The sequence below is a fragment of the Phyllobates terribilis genome, unplaced genomic scaffold (genome assembly GCF_046119375.1).
Source record: "Phyllobates terribilis strain yellow unplaced genomic scaffold, ASM4611937v1 Scaffold_1__5_contigs__length_1240528914, whole genome shotgun sequence".
NCBI lineage: Eukaryota > Metazoa > Chordata > Amphibia > Anura > Dendrobatidae > Phyllobates > Phyllobates terribilis.
Window position 1 is genome coordinate 1220392083 of NW_027362761.1, and position 24255 is coordinate 1220416337.

Consider the following 24255-nt stretch of genomic DNA (forward strand, 5'->3'; position numbering starts at 1 on the left):
AACTGAATATATTTTTTTTCTGCATCTACCTCTGAAAAAATATTGGGCTTCTAGCTGTGTGTGGGACTTGTTCGATTAATCCATCTATACTGACCTCCATCAGGTTGCAAACTGAATATAATTTTTTTCTACATCTAGCTCTGAAAAAATATTTGGCCTTCTAGCAGTGTGTGGGACTTTCTCTATTAGTCCATCTATACTGACCTCCATCAGGTTGCAAATTAAAAATAATTTATATCTGCATCTAGCTCTGAAAAAATATTTGGCCTTCTAGCAGTGTGTGGGACTTTCTCTATTAGTCCATCTATACTGACCTCCATCAGGTTGCAAATTAAAAATAATTTTTTGTCTGCATGTAGCTCTGAAAAAATATTTGGCCTTCTAGCAGTGTGTGGGACTTTCTCTATTAGTCCATCTATACTGACCTCCATCAGGTTGCAAACTGAATATATTTTTTTTCTGCATCTACCTCTGAAAAAATATTGAGCTTCTAGCTGTGTGTGGGACTTGTTCTATTAGTCCATCTATACTGACCTCCATCAGGTTGCAAACTGAATATAATTTTTTTCTGCATCTAGCTCTGAAAAAATATTTGGCCTTCTAGCAGTGTGTGGGACTTTCTCTATTAGTCCATCTATACTGACCTCCATCAGGTTGCAAATTAAAAATAATTTATATCTGCATCTAGCTCTGAAAAAATATTTGGCCTTCTAGCAGTGTGTGGGACTTTCTCTATTAGTCCATCTATACTGACCTCCATCAGGTTGCAAATTAAAAATAATTTATATCTGCATCTAGCTCTGAAAAAATATTTGGCCTTCTAGCAGTGTGTGGGACTTTCTCTATTAGTCCATCTATACTGACCTCCATCAGGCTGCAAGTTAAAAATAATTTTTATCTGCATCTACCTCTGAAAAAATATTTGGCCTTCTAGCTGTGTGTGGGACTTGTTCTATTAGTCCATCTATACTGACGTCCATCAGGTTGCAAACTGAATATAATTTTTTTCTGCATCTAGCTCTGAAAAAATATTTGGCCTTCTAGCAGTGTGTGGGACTTTCTCTATTAGTCCATCTACACTGACCTCCATCAGGTTGCAAATTAAAAATAATTTTTTTTCTGCATCTAGCTCTGAAAAAATATTTGGCCTTCTAGCTGTGTGTGGGACTTGTTCTATTAGTCCATCTATACTGACGTCCATCAGGTTGCAAACTGAATATAATTTTTTTCTGCATCTAGCTCTGAAAAAATATTTGGCCTTCTAGCAGTGTGTGGGACTTTCTCTATTAGTCCATCTATACTGACCTCCATCAGGTTGCAAACTGAATATATTTTTTTTCTGCATCTACCTCTGAAAAAATATTTGGGCTTCTAGCTGTGTGTGGGACTTGTTCTATTAGTCCATCTATACTGACCTCCATCAGGTTGCAAACTGAATCTAATTTTTTTCTGCATCTAGCTCTGAAAAAATATTTGGCCTTCTAGCGGTGTGTGGGACTTGTTCTATTAGTCCATCTATACTGACCTCCATCGCGCTGCAAATTCAAAATAATTTTTATCTGCATCTAGCTCTGAAAAAATATTTGGGATTCTAGCTGTGTGTGGGACTTGTTCTATTAGTCCATCTATACTGACCTCCATCAGGTTGCAAATTGAATATAATTTTTTTCTGCATCTAACCCAGCCAATAGTTTTGGCCTAATACCACAGTTTGGCCACTCAGCTCTGCTCGGTTCCCATCCATTGTTTTTTTGTGCAAACAACTCCAGAGTTGTGAATTAGTTAACCACCAAAATGAGTGGAAAAAGGCCTGCTGCTGGTGGAGAGTGGAATAGGCGTGTTGGGAAGGGGAAAAAAGGTTGTGTCCGTGGGGTAGGTTTTAAAGCAACAGTAACATCTGCAGAAGAAAGACCATCTTCCAGCCAAACTAAAATGTCTACTTCTTTTAGCGGACAATGTGATAAGATCCCTTTCTTACGGCCACGCCAATCGCTACAAATTCCAGATGAGGCACAAAAACAGCAGGTGCTTCAACGGATATCAAGTGCTCCTTTATGTGGGCTCTCCTCCACATCAACTTCAACATCACAAATACTCCAGTCCTCAAAGATGTCACCCCAATCGCACTTGCTTACTCACAGCTCCCAAATCTCCAGCTGCCCGTCTGAGTATGAGGTAGAACAGATGGTTGAGTCTGCAGAGCTGTTTACTCACACTATAGCCTGGGAATCAGAGGTCGACTCCAGCGTTTCTGTGAATCCAGACGAGGAAATGATCTGCACTGATGCCCAGAATCTTTATGAGTCGGATCCAGGACCAGACGCAGAAGGTTCTGACCATAATGTAGACCCTCATTCCCAAACTGTATCTCCTGTTGGTGGAGAGAATGAGGAAGATGATGATTTGACTCAAATACCTGATTGGAGCGACAACTTTAGTTTTTTGTCAGGGCAGGAACAGCTTAGCTCTGAGGACGACGGGTGTGATAACGCACAGGGTGATGATGATGAGGTTGGAGATCCCACTTACTGTCAACCCACAGTCAGCCAAGAGATGAGGTCAGCAGAGGAGGTGGAGGAAGATGCTAGTGACGACGAGGTCAGGTTGCGCCTTCCTGGACAGAGACGTAGTACTGGAAGCACGTCAACAACTGCATCCTCAAACACAACTCTGCCTCTCACCACAAGTCGTGGTGGCTCTTCAGGTCGCATGGGTGCTAAGCCTTGCATAGCCTGGGCATTTTTTCAGATCGATAAAGATGACCCAACTCGTGTTATCTGTAACATTTGTCAGCAAAAGCTAAGTAGAGGCCAAAAAATACATAGTTTGTGTACTTCATGCATGAACCGGCACATGGACAAGAAGCATAAGTTGCAGTGGGAAGCTCAGTGTGCTACAATGCGGCCTAGCCGGCCGGGCCAACCACCGTCTGCCATATCTTGTGCATCCGCGGCCTCTTCATCCTCTGTGACTGGGGGGACAGCAGTCACACCTGTTTTGGGGCGCAGACCTGCCACCTCTTTACCCGCAACAGCCAGCGTGATTGGCAGGTCATCATTTTCTTTGAAGGTGGTAAAACCATCTGGTGTTGAGCGCTGTCCGACATCGATAGCACCACCTTTGGATCAAGGCAACCTAACATGTCCGCCTGCATCTTCCTCACAGACCGGCAGTTTGCCGGGGACACCCTTATCAACCACGTCTAAGCACAATAGCCAGCCCTCGGTCCCTCAGATGTGGACAAGTAAAAGACGATTTCCTCCTAGCCATGAGAAAGCTAATAGGTTGAATTTCACCATCTGCAAGCTCTTGGCTACAGAAATGCTGCCTTTCCGTCTGGTGGACACAGGATTTTCGAGACCTTATGTCCGTCGCAGTGCCCCAGTACCAGATGTCCAGTCGGCACTACTTCTCAAAGAAAGGTGTGCCTGCGCTCCACCAGCATGTCGCACACAACATCACCGCTTCTTTGAGAAACTCTGTGTGTGACAGGGTGCATTTCACCACAGACACTTGGACGAGTAGGCATGGACAGGGGCGTTACATGTCGCTGACTGGGCATTGGGTAACTATGGTGACAGCAGGACAAGGGGCTGCTGTCCAAGTCTTGCTGTCCCCACGAGTTGTGCGTCAATCCTCTTTATCTTAAAGTTCCTCCACTGCTTCTGCCTCCTCAACCTCCTCTCGGTCTTCCACCTGCACCCAAAGCCTGTCTGGTCATGCCACAAGCTTTCTAACTGCGCAGAAGGGATCCTGCACACCTCCTTAGTATGCTGGCAGTAGGGCTCAACGTCATCAGGCGGTTTTTACTTTGAAATGTCTGGGAAATGTGAGTCACACAGCTGAGGAGTTGTGGTCAGCTCTGGAGAACCAATTTCATGAATGGTTGTCTCCACTGGACCTGAAACCAGGGAAGGCCGTGTGCGACAATGCTGCAAACCTGGGTGCGGCCCTTCGCCGGGGCAATGTCACACACGTGCCTTGTATGGCTCACGTGTTGAACCTGGTTGTCCAGCAATTTTTAGCCCACTATCCCAGACTAGATGGCCTTCTGCAAAGGGCACGGTCGCTGTGTGCTCACTTCCGCCGTTCGCATCCCGCAGCTCAGCGACTTACATCTCTACAGAAGTCGTTGGGCCTGCCACTTCACCGGCTAAAATGCGATGTGCCTACCCGGTGGAATTCAACTCTGCACATGTTGCAGCGACTGTGGCAGCACCGACAAGCCCTGGTGCAATACGTTCTGACGTATAGCCTGGGCCAACGAGATCCAGAGGTGGGGCAAATCACGCTGGAGGAGTGGTCTCAGATCAGGGACCTATGCACCCTTCTGCACAGTTTTGAAATGGCGACGAAGATGTTTAGTGCTGACGATGCCATTATCAGCATGACTATTCCGGTGATTTACATGCTAGAGAACATGTTAAACAGAATTCGGAGTCAGGTGGTGGCACAAGAGGAGGTGGAGGAAGTAGAGGAGGAGGAGTTGTATGCGGAAGGGCTAACATCTGCAAGGTCCAGACGGTCGGCAGCACCAAGGCGGCAGGCATGTGAGGGTGGGGGAGATGGTTTTACCAGGGCGCATGGTAGCAGCCAAACTAGTGAGGAAGGTGCAGGAGCCCAGGAAGAAGTGGAGAACGAACTGATGGAAGACTCATCAGATGAGGGAGACCTTGATCACATTTCTGTTGTGCGAGGTTGGGGGGAGAGGACAGAGGAAGGAAGCATGATTGTTACCTCGCCACGAACACAACAGGGACTTGGTGCTCCTGGATGCGCAACACACATGAGTGCCTTCTTGCTGCACTACCTGCAACATGACCCTCGAATTGTGAGAATTAGAAATAATCCTGACTACTGGGTTGCCACATTGTTAGATCCCCGGTACAAAAGTAAATTTGCAGAAATTTTTCCTGCCATAGAAAGGGATGCACGCATGCAGGAGTATCAGCAGAGACTGTTGCAGAATCTTACATGTGCTTTTCCACAAAACACCAGTGGTGCACGTAGTGAATCTCACAATTCCAACTTGCCAACCGTGGGACCGTCAAGTGTTCAGCACTCAAACCGTAACAGAACCACAGTATCTGCTGGTAACATCAATTTTGCGGAATCATTTCACCACTTTTTTAGCCCATCCTTTGCAAGGCCACAGGAGACAAGAAGTCTGACACATAGTCAACGCCTAGAGACGATGGTACAGGAGTATCTCCAAGTAAACATTGAAGCCATGACTGTGTCACTGGACCCTTGCTCTTTTGGGGCTTCAAATCTGGATAAATGGCCGGAGCTAGCCACTTACGCCTTGGAGATCTTGTCATGCCCCGCAGCGAGCGTTCTGTCTGAACGTGTGTTCAGCGCTGCTGGTGGTGTGCTGACACATAAGCGCACGCGGCTCTCCACTGATAATGTAGACAGACTCACGTTCATAAAGATGAACAAATCATGGATCCGAAACGACTTTTCTACCCCTGTGTCATCCTGGGGAGAGTAAAAGCTTGATGATTGGTTAAAATCACCCTACGAACCGTTTTAAGCTTTCAAATTACTACTCATGTTTATCTGTATCTTGGCTGGAAAACAATTTGGGCTTTATAGCAGTGTGCAGCACTGATTCTATTAGGCCATCTATAATAAGCTCCACCAGATTTAAAATTACTAATCATGTTTATCTGTATCTTGACTGGAAAATAATTTGGGCTTTGTAGCAGTGTGCAGCACTGATCCTATTAGGCCATCTATAATAAGCTCCACCAGATTTAAAATTACTAATCATGTTTATCTGTATCTTGACTAGAGAGGAGCGTTGTTCTACTCGAACTGTTCGCCAATCTCAAATTCGAGCTGTTTTGGGCGGTGTTCGAGCCGGTCGGCGAACACGAACAATTTGAGAAAAATTCGGCTGTTCGAGGTTATGTTCGATAACTGTTCGTGCACCAAAATCATAACTCAATTTTTTCTCAGTAATGATGAAAATTAATGTTAATACGCAGTTTGAGTGTACAGCGGGGCGGGGGGAGGGGCAGGGGATGGATCTCTGCAGGAACAATGAAGATCTCCATTTTTTTTTCTCTTTCCCGCATTTGCAGTGGGGAGGTGCAATCTGTCAGCCTATCAGCAGCGCACACACGGGGGGAAGTGCTTTTTTTCACACAAGCAAGGGCATGTATGATTGGCAGTGTATGTCACATGTCCTTGCCCTATAAGACCAAGCCATTTTCCCCGTCGCCACCATTTTCTCACTGCTGCAGCTGCGTGTTAGACGGCACCGCTGTTGCTGTGTGCGCTATACCTTGTTAATTTCAAGCCAATTTTCGCACAAATATACAGATAGCTTGGGAGTAGGGAATAGTTGTGATTGCAGTCCTTTTAAGGACTAGGTTACAGCATTTCCTACGACTTTTATCAGGCAGGTCTGTGCTCTTAAATAGATAGATTGTGGGAGTAAAGACTAATTGTAATTGGAGTCCTTTTCAGGACTAGGTTACATCAGTTCCTATCAGTTTTTGCCAGGCAGGTCTGTGCCAGTGCTGTGCAAGTTTTTTTCACAGCATTTGGCTGAATCTAGCAAAGCTAATCCTTTTTGGCCTATTGCAGAGTGTGTTAGTCAGTGGAGTAGCCTATCTGTGTTGCAAGATATACCACCTGTGTATAGAATACCAATTTTTTTACTGCACCTAGTGAAGTAAAATCTTTTGGGCATAGCATCATTCTATTAGTCCATCTATACTGACCTCCATCAGGTTGCAAACTGAATATAATTTTTTTCTGCATCTAGCTCTGAAAAAATATTTGGGCTTCTAGCGGTGTGTGGGACTTGGTCTATTAGTCCATCTATACTGACCTCCATCAGGTTGCAAATTAAAAATAATTTTTTTCTGCATCTAGCTCTGAAAAAATATTTGGGCTTCTAGCAGTGTGTGGGACTTGGTCTATTAGTTCATCTATACTGACCTCCATCAGATTGCAAATTAAAAATAATTTTTTTCTGCATCTAGCTCTGAAAAAATATTTGGGCTTCTAGCAGTGTGTGGGACTTGGTCTATTAGTCCATCTATACTGACCTCCATCAGGTTGCAAATTAAAAATAATTTTTTTCTTCATTTATCTCTGAAAAAATATTTGGGCTTCTAGCAGCGTGTGGGACTTGTTCTATTAGTCCATCTATACTGACCTCCATCAGGTTGCAAATTAAAAATAATTTTTTTCTGCATCTAGCTCTGAAAAAATATTTGGGCTTCTAGCAGTGTGTGGGACTTGGTCTATTAGTCCATCTATACTGACCTCCATCAGGTTGCAAATTAAAAATAATTTTTTTCTTCATTTATCTCTGAAAAAATATTTGGGCTTCTAGCAGCGTGTGGGACTTGTTCTATTAGTCCATCTATACTGACCTCCATCAGGTTGCAAATTAAAAATAATTTTTTTCTGCATCTAGCCCAGCCAATAGTTTTGGCCTAATACCACAGTTTGGCCACTCAGCTCTGCTCGGTTACCATCCATTGTTTTTTTGTGCAAACAACTCCAGAGTTGTGAATTAGTTAACCACCAAAATGAGTGGAAAAAGGCCTGCTGCTGGTGGAAAGGGGAATAGGCGTGTTTGGAAGGGGAAAAAAGGTTGTGTCCGTGGGGTAGGTGCAGAAGAAAGACCATCTTCCAGCCAAACTAAAATGTCTACTTCTTTTAGCGGACAATGTGATAAGATCCCTTTCTTACGGCCACGCCAATCGCTACAAATTCCAGATGAGGCACAAAAACAGCAGGTGCTTCAACGGATATCAAGTGCTCCTTTAAGTGGGCTCTCCTCCACATCAACTTCAACATCACAAATACTCCAGTCCTCAAAGGTGTCACCCAAATCGCACTTGCTTCCTCACAGCTCCCAAATCTCCAGCTGCCCGTCTGAGTATGAGGTAGAACAGATGGTTGAGTCTGCAGAGCTGTTTACTCATACTATAGCCTGGGAATCAGAGGTTGACTCCAGCGCTTCTGTGAATCCAGACGAGGAAATGATCTGCACTGATGCCCAGAATCTTTATGAGTCGGATCCAGGACCAGACGCAGAAGGTTCTGACCATAATGTAGACCCTCATTCCCAAACTGTAACTCCTGTTGGTGGAGACAATGAGGAAGACGATGATAAGACTCAAATACCTGATTGGAGCGACAACTTTAGTTTTTTGTCAGGGCAGGAACAGGTTGGCTCTGAGGACGACGGGTGTGATAACGCACAGGGTGATGATGATGAGGTCGGAGATCCCACTTACTGTCAACCCACAGTCAGCCAAGAGATGAGGTCAGCAGAGGAGGTGGAGGAAGATGCTAGTGACAACGAGGTCAGGTTGCGCCTTCCTGGACAGAGACGTAGTACTGGAAGCACGTCAACAACTGCATCCTCAAACACAACTCTGCCTCTCACCACAAGTCGTGGTGGCTCTTCAGGTCGCATGGGTGCTAAGCCTTGCATAGCCTGGGCATTTTTTCAGATCGATAAAGATGACCCAACTCGTGTTATCTGTAACATTTGTCAGCAAAAGCTAAGTAGAGGCCAAAAAATACATAGTTTGAGTACTTCATGCATGAACCGGCACATGGACATGAAGCATAAGTTGCAGTGGGAAGCTCAGTGTGCTACAATGCGGCCTAGCCGGCCGGGCCAATCACCGTCTGCCATATCTTGTGCATCCGCGGCCTCTTCATCCTCTGTGACTGGGGGGACAGCAGTCACACCTGTTTTGGGGCGCACACCTGCCACCTCTTTACCCGCAACAGCCAGCGTGTTTGGCAGGTCATCATTTTCTTTGGAGGTGGTAACACCAGCTGGTGTTGAGCGCTGTCCGACATCGATAGCACCACCTTTGGATCAAGGCAACCTAACATGTCCGCCTGCATCTTCCTCACAGACCGGCAGTTTGCCGGGGACACCCTTATCAACCCCGTCTAAGCACAATAGCCAGCCCTCGGTCCCTCAGATGTGGACAAGTAAAAGATCATTTCCTCCTAGCCATGAGAAAGCTAAGAGGTTGAATTTCACCATCTGCAAGCTCTTGGCTACAGAAATGCTGCCTTTCCGCCTGGTGGACACAGAGGATTTTCGAGACCTTATGTCCGTCGCAGTGCCCCAGTACCAGATGCCCAGTCGGCACTACTTCTCAAAGAAAGGTGTGCCTGCGCTCCACCAGCATGTCGCACACAACATCACCGCTTCTTTGAGAAACTCTGTGTGTGACAGGGTGCATTTCACCACAGACACTTGGACGAGTAGGCATGGACAGGGGCGTTACATGTCGCTGACTGGGCACTGGGTAACTATGGTGACAGCAGGACAAGGGGCTGCTGTCCAAGTCTTGCCGTCCCCACGAGTTGTGCGTCAATCCTCTTTATGTCAAAGTTCCTCCACTGCTTCTGCCTCCTCAACCTCCTCTCGGTCTTCCACCTGCACCCAAAGCCTGTCTGGTCATGCCACAAGCTTTCTAACTGCGCAGAAGGGATCCTGCACACCTCCTTACTATGCTGGCAGTAGGACTCAACGTCATCAGGCGGTTTTTACATTGAAATGTCTGGGAAATGTGAGTCACACAGCTGAGGAGTTGTGGTCAGCTCTGGAGAACCAATTTCATGAATGGTTGTCTCCACTGGACCTGAAACCAGGGAAGGCCGTGAGCGACAATGCTGCAAACCTGGGTGCGGCCCTTCGCCGGGGCAATGTCACACACGTGCCTTGTATGGCTCACGTGTTGAACCTGGTTGTCCAGCAATTTTTAGCCCACTATCCCAGACTAGATGGCCTTCTGCAGAGGGCACGGTCGCTGTGTGCTCACTTCCGCCGTTCGCATCCCGCAGCTCAGCGACTTACATCTCTACAGAAGTCGTTGGGCCTGCCACTTCACCGGCTAAAATGCGATGTGCCTACCCGGTGGAATTCAACTCTGCACATGTTGCAGCGACTGTGGCAGCACCGACAAGCCCTGGTGCAATACGTTCTGACGTATAGCCTGGGCCAACGAGATTCAGAGGTGGGGCAAATCACGCTGGAGGAGTGGTCTCAGATCAGGAACCTATGCACCCTTCTGCACAGTTTTGAAATGGCGACGAAGATGTTTAGTGCTGACGATGCCATTATCAGCATGACTATTCCGGTGATTTACATGCTGGAGCACATGTTAAACAGAATTCCGAGTCAGGTGGTGGCACAAGAGGAGGTGGAGGAAGTAGAGGAGGAGGAGTTGTATGCGGAAGGGCTAACATCTGCAAGGTCCAGACGGTCGGCAGCACCAAGGCGGCAGGCATGTGAGGGTGGGGGAGATGGTTTTACCAGGGCGCATGGTAGCAGCCAAACTAGTGAGGAAGGTGCAGGAGCCCAGGAAGAAGTGGAGGACGAACTGATGGAAGACTCATCAGATGAGGGAGACCTTGATCACATTTCTGTTGTGCGAGGTTGGGGGGAGAGGACAGAGGAAGGAAGCATGATTGTTACCTCGCCACCAACACAACAGGGACTTGGTGCTCCTGGATGCGCAACACACATGAGTGCCTTCTTGCTGCACTACCTGCAACATGACCCTCGAATTGTGAGAATTAGAAATAATCCTGACTACTGGGTTGCCACACTGTTAGATCCCCGGTACAAAAGTAAATTTGCAGAAATTATTCCTGCCATAGAAAGGGATGCACGCATGCAGGAGTATCAGCAGAGACTGTTGCAGAATCTTACATGTGCTTTTCCACAAAATACCAGTGGTGCACGTAGTGAATCTCACAGTTCCAACTTGCCAACCGTGGGACCGTCAAGTGTTCAGCACTCAAACCGTAACAGAACCACAGTATCTGCTGGTAACATCAATTTTGCGGAATCATTTCACCACTTTTTTAGCCCATCCTTTGCAAGGCCACAGGAGACAAGAAGTCTGACACATAGTCAACGCCTAGAGACGATGGTACAGGAGTATCTCCAAGTAAACATTGAAGCCACGACTGTGTCACTGGACCCTTGCTCTTTTTGGGCTTCCAATCTGGATAAATGGCCGGAGCTAGCCACTTACGCCTTGGAGATCTTGTCATGCCCCGCAGCCAGCGTTCTGTCTGAACGTGTGTTCAGCGCTGCTGGTGGTGTGCTGACAGATAAGCGCACGCGGCTCTCCACTGATAATGTAGACAGACTCACGTTCATAAAGATGAACAAATCATGGATCCGAAACGACTTTTCTACCCCTGTGTCATCCTGGGGAGAGTAAAAGCTTGATGATTGGTTAAAATCACCCTACCAACCGTTTCAAGCTTTCAAATTACTAATCATGTTTATCTGTATCTTGACTGGAAAATAATTTGGGCTTTGTAGCAGTGTGCAGCACTGATCCTATTAGGCCATCTATAATAAGCTTCACCAGATTTAAAATTAAAAATAATTTTTAGCTGCATCTAGCCCGGAAAATAATTTTGGGGCTCCGAGATGCGCAAGACACATAAGTGCCTTCTTGCTGCACTACCTGCAGCATGACCCTCATATTGTCAGAATTCGAAGTAATCATGACTACTGGGTTGCCACACTCTTAGATCCCCCAAACTTTTCAATCAACCTTTTCATTTTAATAAAGACCAAAAAAATGGTCATTTTTGAAATTATAAGCATTAGCAGGTTGTTAGAAACTGAAATTAAACAGTTTTCAACTCAAAACTTTATTCTAGGTGATGTTACATTTTCACATAGGACCCCTTGTTCGAAAGGAGCTTCTGAACTCTCTCGTCCATTGAATTTGTCAGGTTTTGGATGGTTTCTGCTTCAATTGTTTTGCATGAGGACAGAATACCCTCCCAGAGCTGTTGCTTAGATGTGAACTGCCTCCCGCCATCATAGACACTCCTTTTAATGATGCTCCAAAGGTTCTGAATGGGGTACAGGTCAGGGGAGCATGGGCTTCACACCATAAGTTTGTCCCCTTTTATGCCCATATCAGCCAGAGATGCAGATGTTTTATGTGCAGCATGAGATGGTGCATTATCATGCAGAAAAATGATCTTGCTGTGAAATACACGGTTCTTCTTCTTGAACCATGGCAGGAAGTGCTGTTTGAGAAAATCCACATACATTATGGAGTTCATCTTTAGCGCCTTCAGGGATCCTAAAGGGGCCGACAATCTCTCTCCCCATGATTCCAGCCCAAAACATTACTCCACCTCCTCCTTGTTGGCGCTGTAGCCGTGTTTGCGTGGGGTGTCCATCAACCAGCCATCCTCCACTCCATTCATCTGGACCATCGAGCACTGCACGGCACTCATCCGTGAACAAAACAGTTTTGAAATCAGTCTTCCTGTAATGTTTGGCCCACTGGAGCCGTTTCTGCTTGTGTGAAGTGGATAGAGGAGGTCGACAGGATGGCATATGCACAGCTGCAAACCTCTGAAGGACCCTGCATCTTGTTGTTCGGGGGACGTTGGAGGCACAAGCAGCTTCAAAAACTTGTCTGCTGCTATGACAAGGCTTTTTTGCCGCTGCTGTTTCAACCTGACGTAATTGCCTGTAGGAAAGAGTCCTCAATTTGCCCTTATCAGCACGCACACGTGTGTACTGTGAATCAGCTACATACATCTTGATTGCCAAGACACTTCATCCTGATCATCGCACAATGTTGATTGTAGTCATGCCTTGACCTAAACACTCCACAATTTGTTGCTTCTCAGCAGCCGACACATCCTTTTTCTTTCCCATTTTGGCAGAAAATGTAGGCTGCTTAATAATGTGAGAGAGCCTTCTTAAGTAGTCTTGCCTTTCATTGGACACACCTGCCAAACTAATTAGCACAGGTGTCTGCAATTGCTTACAGTGATATAAAGAGCCCTGACACACATCACCATCAATGAGTTTAACTGACAAACAAACAAATTCTTCCCTTATCACTCCTAAACACTTTTTGCATAATAATTTGGAACGCGGTGTACATGTGCTTTTCCACAAAACACCAGTGGCTCACGTAGTGAATCTTACAGTTCTAACTTGCCAACCGTGGTCTGTATGGAATTGTTCAATAAAGGGCCCAAAATTAAGATAACATAGATGGGAGAGGTCTCTATGAATAGGAATTCCTAAGTATTTGATACCCTGTGAGGGCCAGGCAAAGGGAAAGTTGGACTGGATGGAATCCTATATGGATTTAGGGAGGGAGACATCGAGAGCCTCAGACTTCGCTGCATTGATTTTAAAATTTTACCATGTAACAAAGTGATCTATTTCAGCCATAACAGCAGGGATGGATATATGTGATTGAGTCATATATACTAGGACATCATCAGCAAATAGAGAGCACTTGTACTCGGTGCCTCCCACCTCAATCCACCTAATATTGGGGTTATGGCGAATTGATGAGAGCAGGTGCTCCGTCACTAGGATGTATAAGAGAGGGGACAGAGGACATCCCTGCCTTGTCCCATTGGTGATTGTGAAAGGTGATGAAAATGTTCTGATGCACCCCCTGGGCCTTGGGACACCCGGAGCCGGACACTTTTTGGTGGATGCTGGTTGTTGTAGTCTTCGTGGCGGCGATCCGGTTCCGTGGCTCAGGGCGGTCAAACCAGTGGCGGAACTATTTATGTGGTTTTGATGTTTAAATGTCCGACTACGCCACCCGTGGATTGCGGTCAGAGTGAACCGCCGCTACAGGGCAGACCGCTAAGGCTGGTGTTGTGGGTGCAGCAGAGCGTAGCATAACTCCCCACGGGAGGAGTATAGCCTCAGGGCAGTGTATGCGGAGGATGGGGGTGATGGTGCAGGGCAGCAGCAGTAACGACACGGAGTCAGTGATGCAGTTCAGGGCCTTTACTCACAGTTCTTATTATCCAGACCACGTCTGCAGGTAACGGCTGCCCACGTCGTACTGTGCTCACCAGGTGAGGGGCTCAGACAACTCCCAGATAACTTTGGAGCGCTTCACAGGACCCCCTTTGTGTGTCCTTTGTCTGGCCTTTCTTACCAACACTTCTGTCCGGCTGCCTCGGGCCTCCTCTTGGTAAACTTGGCGCCAGTTTCCCTGACCCTATGTGGTGCCTTCCTAGCGGGTGGAGCAAGGGGCTGCGCCACATAAAATGTCAGAGCCTCCGGTTTCTAGTTGAGGGTCATTTCCCGCCTCCACTAGTTTCGGACACCGGTCTCCCCCTTTGGCCTGACCCCTCCACGCAGGTGGATTCGGGCGTGCGGTGGCGACTCGCCCGTCCGCACCCCTGGGATCCCTTCATTCCTCGTTCCTGGAGCCTTCTCCGCTCCTCTTCCTTCCTTCTCCCTCTTGCAGGCCTGGGCCTCTGTTACTAGGCCCGCCTCCGGAGCAGAGCTCATGCAGGGCCCCTGCTCCCTGCCACTTCTGCTCAGACTTCTCTGCACTGAACTAAGATGGTGCCCACCTTTTATACTCCCTTCTCAATGCACCCAGGAACTGCTTCCTCCCTGCTCCTGCACTGCAGGGTTCCCCTTCCTCAGTGTTCCCTCCCCCCACTCCAGCCAGGGACAGGGACTGTCGTGCCCATCTCAGGGGCATATTGGTCGCCCTGCCCCACGGCAATGTGGTGTAATGCATGCAGGTGTCGGGTCCTGATCCACACTCCATCCTTATCTGAGAGTGAGATATCACACCTCTGGGTGAGGTGCAATACGTCTGTAGCAACCGAGCCCTCGGTGCTACAGTTCCATTTATCTTCAGCCTAGGTGACGTATTGTGATACAGGGCCGTGATTTTGGCTATAAAAGGGTCCCCTAGACCCCTACCCCAAGCTTTTTAAGAGAATCATATATGGCGTGCCAGGAGACTCTATGGAATGCTTTCTCAGCATCCAACGAGAGTATCTACTTACAAATTTTTAACTGCATCTAGCCCAGGAAATACTTTGTGCCTAGTAGCAGTGTCTGATAGTCAGCGGATTATCCCGGCTGTTAAGCAAGCTACACCACCTGTAGTTTGGACACTTAATTTTTTCAAAGGAAATGCTTCGGGACCACGGGATACTTAGTGAAGAGCATCAGGAGGCACCCCAAGGCATAGGGGCTGGGACTGGCACTAGGATGCCTTGCGGTGGACAGCCGAGCTCGATCCTTATAAAAGCTTTTTAACTGCAGCAGCTTTAGTGGACGCTACTGGAGCTGGAATTACGCGGCTGCTGGCATGAGACTTGCCCTCCAATAGATCCTTGTAAATGGATTTAAAGTGTATTCATTCAAATTAGAGGGACAATTTAAATTAAAAAGCTTAGAGCTGCCTCCACCACAGGGGGGCTCGCTCGACCCACCAGCGGACAGGCACCAGTATTGGGAGAGGGGGGCTGGCCGTCAGGGTTCACCGCGGCTCTGGCACAAACCCGGCGACACGGAGGTGGCACGGGCAGGAGCGGACTGAACGTGTCGGCTTCTCACTTTTTGGATTTTAGAAGGGCATGACATGCCTATATCTGTGTCTCCCCCTCCTTTTACTCCTCCACCTCTTTTCTTTTCGCATGACTATATGTACTTGTCACTTTTCCATGTGTTAGTTGTGTCTTCTGAGCAGTTTGTCAGCTTTTGGACACCTTTGAAGGTGTTTTCTATGTGTTTCTATGTGTTTTTGTTTGCCTGCCATTGGTTTTAACGGTGTTCGAAGGTGTTCGACGAACAGTTCGGCGAACACACGGGTGTTCGACGAACCGAACCGAACTCGAACACTACGGGGGTGGCTCAACACTAATCTTGACTGGAAAATAATTTGGGCTTTGTAGCAGTGTGCAGCACTGATCCTATTAGGCCATCTATACTAAGCTCCACCAGATTTAAAATTAATAATAATTTTTAGCTGCATCTAGCCCGGAAAATAATTTTGGGGCCCCGAGATGCGCAAGACACATAAGTGCCTTCTTGCTGCACTACCTGCAATATGACCCTCATATTGTCAGAATTCGAAGTAATCATGACTACTGGGTTGCCACACTCTTAGATCCCCCAAACTTTTCGATCAACCTTTTCATTTTAATAAAGACCAAAAAAATGGTCATTTTTGAAATTATAAGCATTAGCAGGTTATTAGAAACTGAAATCAAACAGTTTTCAACTCAAAACTTTATTCTAGGTGATGTTACAATTTCACATAGGACCCCTTGTTCGAAAGGAGCTTCTGAACTCTCTCGTCCATTGAATTTGTCAGGTTTTGAATGGTTTAAGCTTCAATTGTTTTGCATGAGGACAGAATACCCTCCCAGAGCTGTTGCTTAGATGTGAACTGCCTCCCGCCATCATAGACACTCCTTTTGATGATGCTCCAGAGGTTCTGAATGGGGTAGAGGTCAGGGGAGCATGGGGGGTCACACCATAAGTTTGTCCCCTTTTATGCCCATATCAGCCAGAGATGCAGATGTTTTATGTGCAGCATGAGATGGTGCATTATCATGCAAAAAAATGGTCTTGCTGTGAAATACACGGTTCTTCTTTTTGAACCATGGCAGGAAGTGCTGTTTGAGAAAATCCACATACATTATGGAGCTCATCTTTAGCGCCTTCAGGGATCCTAAAGGGGCCGACAATCTCTCTCCCCATGATTCCAGCCCAAAACATTACTCCACCTCCTCCTTGTTGGCGCTGTAGCCGTGTTTGCGTGGGGTGTCCATCAACCAGCCATCCTCCACTCCATCCATCTGGACCATCGAGCGCTGCACGGCACTCATCCGTGAACAAAACAGTTTTGAAATCAGTCTTCATGTAATGTTTGGCCCACTGGAGCCGTTTCTGCTTGTGTGAAGTGGATAGAGGAGGTCGACAGGATGGCGTATGCACAGCTGCAAACCTCTGAAGGACCCTGCATCTTGTTGTTCGGGGGACGTTGGAGGCACCAGCAGCTTCAAAAACTTGTCTGCTGCTATGACAAGGCTTTTTTGCCGCTGCTCTTTTAACCTGACGTAATTGCCTGTAGGAAAGAGTCCTCAATTTGCCCTTATCAGCAGGCACACGTGTGTACTGTGAATCATCTACATACTTCTTGATTGCCAAGACACTTCATCCTGATCATCGCACAATGTTGATTGTAGTCATGCCTTGACCTAAACACTCCACAATTTGTTGCTTCTCAGCAGCCGACACATCCTTTTTCTTTCCCATTTTGGCAGAAAATGTAGGCTTCTTAATAATGTGAGACAGCCTTCTTAAGTAGTCTTGCCTTTCATTGGACACACCTGCCAAACTAATTAGCACAGGTGTCTGCAATTGCTTACAGTGATATAAAGAGCCCTGACACACATCACCAACAATGAGTTTAACTGACAAACAAACAAATTCTTCCCTTATCACTCCTAAACACTTTTTGCATAATAATTTGGAACACAGTGTACATGTGCTTTTCCACAAAACACCAGTGGTTCACGTAGTGAATCTTACAGTTCTAACTTGCCAACCGTGGTCTGTATGGAGTTGTTCAATAAAGGGCCCAAAATTAAGATAACATAGATGGGAGAGGTCTCTATGAATAGGAATTCCTAAGTATTTGATACCCTGTGAGGGCCAAGCAAAGGGAAAGTTGGACTGGATGGAAGCCAATATGGATTTTGGGAGGCAGACGTCGAGGGCCTCAGACTTCGCTGCATTGATTTTAAAATTTGACCATGTAACAAAGTGATCTATTTCAGCCATAACAGCATGGATGGATATATGTGATTGAGTGATATATACTAGGACATCATCAGCAAATAGAGAGCACTTGTACTCGGTGCCTCCCACCTCAATCCACCTAATATTGGGGTTATGGCGAATTGATGAGAGCAGGTGCTCCGTCACTAGGATGTATAAGAGAGGGGACAGAGGACATCCCTGCCTTGTCCCATTGGTGATTGTGAAAGGTGATGAAAATGTTCTGATGCACCCCTGGGCCTTGGGACACCCGGAGCCGGACCCTTTTTGGTGGATGCTGGTGGTTGTAGTCTTCGTGGCGGCGACACGGTTCCGTGGCTCAGGGCAGTCAAACCAGTGGCGGAACTATTTATGTGGTTTTGATGTTTAAATGTCCGACTACGCCACCCGTGGATTGCGGTCAGAGTGAACCGCCGCTGCAGGGCAGACCGCTGAGGCTGGTGTTGTGGGTGCAGCAGAGCGTAGCATAACTCCCCACGGGAGGAGTATAGCCTCAGGGCAGTGTATGCGGAGGATGGGGGTGATGGTGCAGGGCAGCAGCAGTAACGACACGGAGTCAGTGATGCAGTCCAGGGCCTTTACTCACAGTTCTTATTATCCAGACCACATCTGCAGGTAACGGCTGCCCACGTCGTACTGTGCTCACCAGATGAGGGGCTCAGACAACTCCCAGATAACTTTGGAGCGCTTCACAGGACCCCCTTTGTGTGTCCTTTGTCTGGCCTTTCTTACCAACCCTTCTGTCCGACTGCCTCGGGCCTCCTCTTGGTAAACTTGGCGCCAGTTTCCCTGACCCTATGTGGTGCCTTCCTAGCGGGTGTAGCGAGGGGCTGCCCCACATAAAATGTCACAGCCTCCGGTTTCTAGCTGAGGGTTGTTTCCTGCCTCCACTAGTTTCGGGGACCGGTCTCCCCCTTTGGCCTGACCCCTCCACGCAGGTGGATTCGGGCGTGCGGTGGCGACTCGCCCGTCCGCACCCCTGGGATCCCTTCATTCCTCGTTCCTGGAGCCTTCTCCGCTCCTCTTCCTTCCTTCTCCCTCTTCCAGGCCTGGGCCTCTGTTACTAGGCCCGCCTCCGGAGCAGAGCTCATGCAGAGCCCCTGCTCGTGGCCACTTCTGCTCAGACTTCTCTGCACTGAACTAAGATGGTGCCCACCTTTTATACTCCCTTCTCAATGCACCCAGGAACTGCTTCCTCCCTGCTCCTGCACTACAGGGTTCCCCTTCCTCAGTGTTCCCTCCCCCCAACTCCAGCCAGGGACAGGGACTGTCGTGTCCATCTCAGAGGCATATTGGTCGCCCTGCCCCACGGCAATGTGGTGTAATGCATGCAGGTGTCGGGTCCTGATCCACACTCCATCCTTACCTGAGAGTGAGATATCACACCTCTGGGTGAGGTGCAATACCTCTGTAGCAACCGAGCCCTCAGGGTGCTACAGTTCCATTTATCTTCAGCCTAGGTGACGTATTGTGATACAGGGCCGTGATTTTGGCTATAAAAGGGTCCCCTAGACCCCTACCCCAAGCTTTTTAAGAGAATCATATATGGCGTGCCAGGAGACTCTATGGAATGCTTTCTCAGCATCCAACGAGAGTATCTAATTACAAATTTTTAACTGCATCTAGCCCAGGAAATACTTTGTGCCTAGTAGCAGTGTCTGATAGTCAGCGGATTATCCCGGCTGTTAAGCAAGCTACACCACCTGTAGTTTGGACACTTAATTTTTTCAAAGGAAATGCTTCGGGACCACGGGATACTCAGTGAAGAGCATCAGGAGGCACCCCAAGGCATAGGGGCTGGGACTGGCACTAGGATGCCTTGCGGTGGACAGCCGAGCTCGATCCTTATAAAAGCTTTTTAACTGCAGCAGCTTTAGTGGACGCTACTGGAGCTGGAATTACGCGGCAGCTGGCATGAGACTTGCCCTCCAATAGATCCTTGTAAATGGATTTAAAGTGTATTCATTCAAATTAGAGAGACAATTTAAATTAAAAAGCTTAGAGCTGCCTCCACCACAGGGGGGCTCGCTCGACCCACCAGCGGACAGGCATCAGTGTTGGGAGAGGGAGGCTGGCCGTCAGGGTTCACCGCGGCTCTGGCACAAACCCGGCGACACGGAGGTGGCACGGGCAGGAGCGGACTGAACGTGTCGGCTTCTCACTTTTTGGATTTTAGAAGGGCATGACATGCCTATATCTGTGTCTCCCCCTCCTTTTACTCCTCCACCTCTTTTCTTTTCGCATGACTATATGTACTTGTCACTTTTCCATGTGTTAGTTGTGACTTCTGAGCAGCTTGTCAGCTTTTGGACACCTTTGAAGGTGTTTTCTATGTGTTTCTATGTGTTTTTGTTTGCCTGCCATTGGTTTTAACGGTGTTCGAAGGTGTTCGATGAACAGTTCGACGAACAGTTCGGCGAACACACGGTGTTCGACGAACCGAACCGAACTCGAACACTACGGGGGTGGCTCAACACTAGTTGTGAGACCCGTGCCTGTGGAAGGTGCAGATGATACCGGGAGAAACAGTGGTGGCTGGGGTCCGAGTATAGACAACCGGCCGCCGCAGGCATGTGGTTATGAAAAGCTTCCGCCTCCATGAGCCTAAAAGGCCACATTTCAAGTGAAAGCAGCTTTAGAGGACTTCCTGGGAGAAATGACAGCTTGGTAGATATGGTTTCCCATGTTCTTTCACCAAGTTAAAGAATATGGCTGTGGTGAAATACAACTCAGCAAGAAAAGTTGTGGACAGCTTCTGCCTCCACGAGCCTAAAAATCCAAATTTCAAGTGCAAGCAGCTGTCAAAAATTTGGCAGTATAGTTTTGCAGCCTGTGGGTTGGTGGGTGGCTGGCTGCATAGTAGCGCTTACATTTCAAGGAATGGGGTAGGGACAACTGAATGCTGCACTGGGACAAGGATGTGCAAGGTGATTTTTGCAAGCCTGCAATGAGAGGTGCATGGCGGGATGCATCTTCGCATGCACCAAGGATCACTTATGATGGGCACACTTTTAGGGAGTGACCTGGGAGTCAGAGATGCTTCCAGAGGTCTTCCCCATGCTGTTACTATGTCTTTACAGCACTGTGTGCATGTGTCTAATGATGTGTCACACACCACATGGCCAGATAAGGTTGTAAAATGTTAAAATGACATTTACTGGTAAATGTTTTTTACACTGTTGAAAGCAATGCAAAAGTGCAAAAATGCTTCACAAACGCTATGTGTTAACATAGCCCAAGGTTTGTAGGAGAATTTTTGTTTTTGTTTTTTTATTTTGCCTTATATTCAAGTCATTACCCTAGAAAGAATGTTCCTTAACATATTTCCCAGCAAAATCCATTTTGGCTTCGTTTTTGTATGTTTTATTGTGAGTCCGTAAAAGTGGTGTAATACTCTGACAACATTGTTCACAGCAAGGATCTGGGAGTCAGAGATGCTTCCAGGGGTCTTTCCCATGCTGTTACCATGTCATTTCAGCACTGCTCCCGTCAATTTTGGCAAATTCTAGGCTCCCTAAAGACCTCCGGGGGGGAGCCGCAGGAAAAATGCTCAAGTTTCCCATTGACTTACATTGGGCTCGTCACTCGGACCGAGCACTCAAGCATTCCAATTTGCTCAATTCAAGCATTTTAGTGCTCGCTCATCACTACTTTTTACATCTAAAGATAATATTTTTGCCACTTCTTCTTTGCACACTCATTCTCGTTAAGTTAGATTGGATTGAAAGCAATCTTCGAGTCTTGCCTGCTGAGGAAAAGACTCCCCGCAGCATGATGCTGCCACCACCATGTGTGACGTCAGGGATGATGTCTTCACGGTGGTGTCCAGTGTTATTTTTCCACCACACATAGCATTTTACCTCAAAAAATTCTACTTTGGTCTCATCTATCCAGACGACATATTCCCACATGTCAAGTAATGGCATCAGCTGTAAAATCACAGGTTGAACTTGATGGAACAGTATATTTTTTCATCTACATATCTTTTAGATCCCACAATCCCGATGTAATGAGAGATGTTCTCCTGGATTTAGAAAAGCTCCTAAGACAGGACATCAAGCCTGCTGCTATGACTGCGTTGTTTGCTCTGAAGGGGAAATGTCAAATGCAACAGGTACAGAAATTCTAGTAAGAATAAATGGAGAAATGGATGTTTGAAATTATATTAAATAATATAATATATGTCAAATATTGTTTTATCATTTATTTCTCAGAAATTCTTTTTATGCAACATGATTATGTTCAAGTGACCTGTGGTTAATGGTTATTGGTATACAACCCATGGCAAAAATTATGGAATCACCGGGCTCGGAGGATGTTCATTCAGTTGTTTAATGTTGTTGAAAAAAAGCAGATCACAGACATGGCACAAAACTAAAGTCATTTCAAATGGCAACTTTATGACTTTAAGAAACACTAAAATAAATCAAGATGCCTAAATTAGGGAAACAACATGTTACTATTACAAAGGAGCAGGTCTGCTATACAGTTATAGGGTATGCAGTGAGTACAACGGCTGCCAAAAATTTGGAGTGGAGGCACTCCAATGACCTTCGAAGAGACGTAAAGGGCCTCATGTAAAAAGTTCCCATTATTAGGAAGTGGTTCTCCCATAGTGTTTGCCTATGCAGTGAAGCAACAGCTGCCAACAATTTGGAGGAACTCCAATGCCCCTTACAAGACACATAGAGGAGGTGATATGGTGGTGAATGATATGGTGATGGAGGATGAGGGAAGGAGGAGGACAAATAGACCAAATCAGGAAGCTTATACCCATGTGTGATTATGAAGAGGTGCATGGGAATAGACGTCCCAAAAAAAGACACTGGATTTGAGTTTTACTTTATGCTGCTATCATTCGGTAGTGTTGAGAAGTCAGGCCCAATCCAGCCCTTCCTCATTTTGATAAAAGTCAGCCTGTTAGCATTTTCAGTGGAAAGATGGATGCGCTTATCAGTTATAATTCCACCAGCGGCACTAAAAATCCGCTCTGACAAAACGCTAGTGGCAGGGCAGGCCAGGACCTCCAAGATGTAGAGATCAAGTTCATGCCACTAGTCCAGCTTGGATACCCAATAATTATAAGGCACAGAGGAATTACAGAGGATGTACAAGGTACTCCCTGAGCATCTTCCCAAACTTTGCACTCCTTGTGAGAGTACTCCGCGCCTCAGGGCCTGTGCGATGGGAGGGTCTGAGAAAACTGTCCAAGAACTTTGACAGTGTTCCCCTACCTCTGCTGGATTGGAGTTGAGTTTCTCTCGCCTGTACTCTCCTTGGTTGCCCAACGAACTGTGACCTCTGCTGCCAGCGTTTTCAGATGGGAAGTTTTTAATAATTCCACAACAAAGGCCTTTTGGTACAGCCCCATTTTAGTAGACCTGTCTGCCTTGGGAATAAGAGATAGAAAGTTCTCCTTATAGCGTTGGTCTAGAAGTGTCACCAACCAGTAATGACTGTCACCCAAAATTTTGAGAACACGAGGGTCACAGGAATGGCAGCCTAACAAACTCAGCCATGCGTGCCAGACTGCTAACAGGCAAGACTTATGTGTCCTCACCAAGAGGACGACTGACCATGCTCTCCTCCTCCTCCCTGTCCTCAGGTCATCCATGCTGAACAGACGGTATGACAGTTGTGAAGGTAGTACCATCTATAGCACATGAAATTATCTCCTGTTCTTCCTCCTCTTCTTCGTCATTGTCACTAGAGATGAGCGTTGTTCTACTCGAACTGTTCGCCAATCTCAAATTCGAGCTGTTTTGGGCGGTGTTCGAGCCGGTCGGCGAACACGAACAATTTGAGAAAAATTCGGCTGTTCGAGGTTATGTTCGATAACTGTTCGTGCACCAAAATCATAACTGGATTTTTTCTCAGTAATGATGAAAATTAATGTTAATATGCAGTTTGAGTGTACAGCGGGGCGGGGGGAGGGGCAGGGGATGGATCTCTGCAGGAACAATGAAGATCTCCATTTTTTTTTCTCTTTCCCGCATTTGCAGTGGGGAGGTGCAATCTGTCAGCCTATCAGCAGCGCACACACGGAGCGAAGTGCTTTTTTTCACACAAGCAAGGGCATGTGTGATTGGCAGTGTGTGTCACATGTCCTTGCCCTATAAGACCAAGCCATTTTCCCCGTCGCCACCATTTTCTCACTGCTGCAGCTGCGTGTTAGACGGCACCGCTGTTGCTGTGTGCGCTATACCTTGTTAATTTCAAGCCAATTTTCGCACAAATATACAGATAGCTTGGGAGTAGGGAATAGTTGTGATTGCAGTCCTTTTAAGGACTAGGTTACAGCATTTCCTACGACTTTTATCAGGCAGGTCTGTGCTCTTAAATAGATAGATTGTGGGAGTAAAGACTAATTGTAATTGGAGTCCTTTTCAGGACTAGGTTACATCAGTTCCTATCAGTTTTTGCCAGGCAGGTCTGTGCCAGTGCTGTGCAAGTTTTTTTCACAGCATTTGGCTGAATCTAGCAAAGCTAATCCTTTTTGGCCTATTGCAGAGTGTGTTAGTCAGTGGAGTAGCCTATCTGTGTTGCAAGATATACCACCTGTGTATAGAATACCAATTTTTTTACTGCACCTAGTGAAGTAAAATCTTTTGGGCATAGCATCATTCTATTAG

The 24255-nt window shown here is 46.9% G+C and overlaps 1 protein-coding gene across 1 annotated transcript in view; it reads left to right on the forward strand.

Annotated features, from left to right (window-relative positions):
- LOC141229560 (vomeronasal type-2 receptor 26-like) overlaps window positions 1-24255 on the forward strand; it is a 111840-nt gene that overhangs the window by 22730 nt on the left and 64855 nt on the right. The window contains exon 2 of the mRNA XM_073667497.1: window positions 21614-21737. Within this exon, the coding sequence (XP_073523598.1) occupies window positions 21614-21737 (124 nt within the window). The remainder of the gene's footprint in view (window positions 1-21613; window positions 21738-24255) is intronic.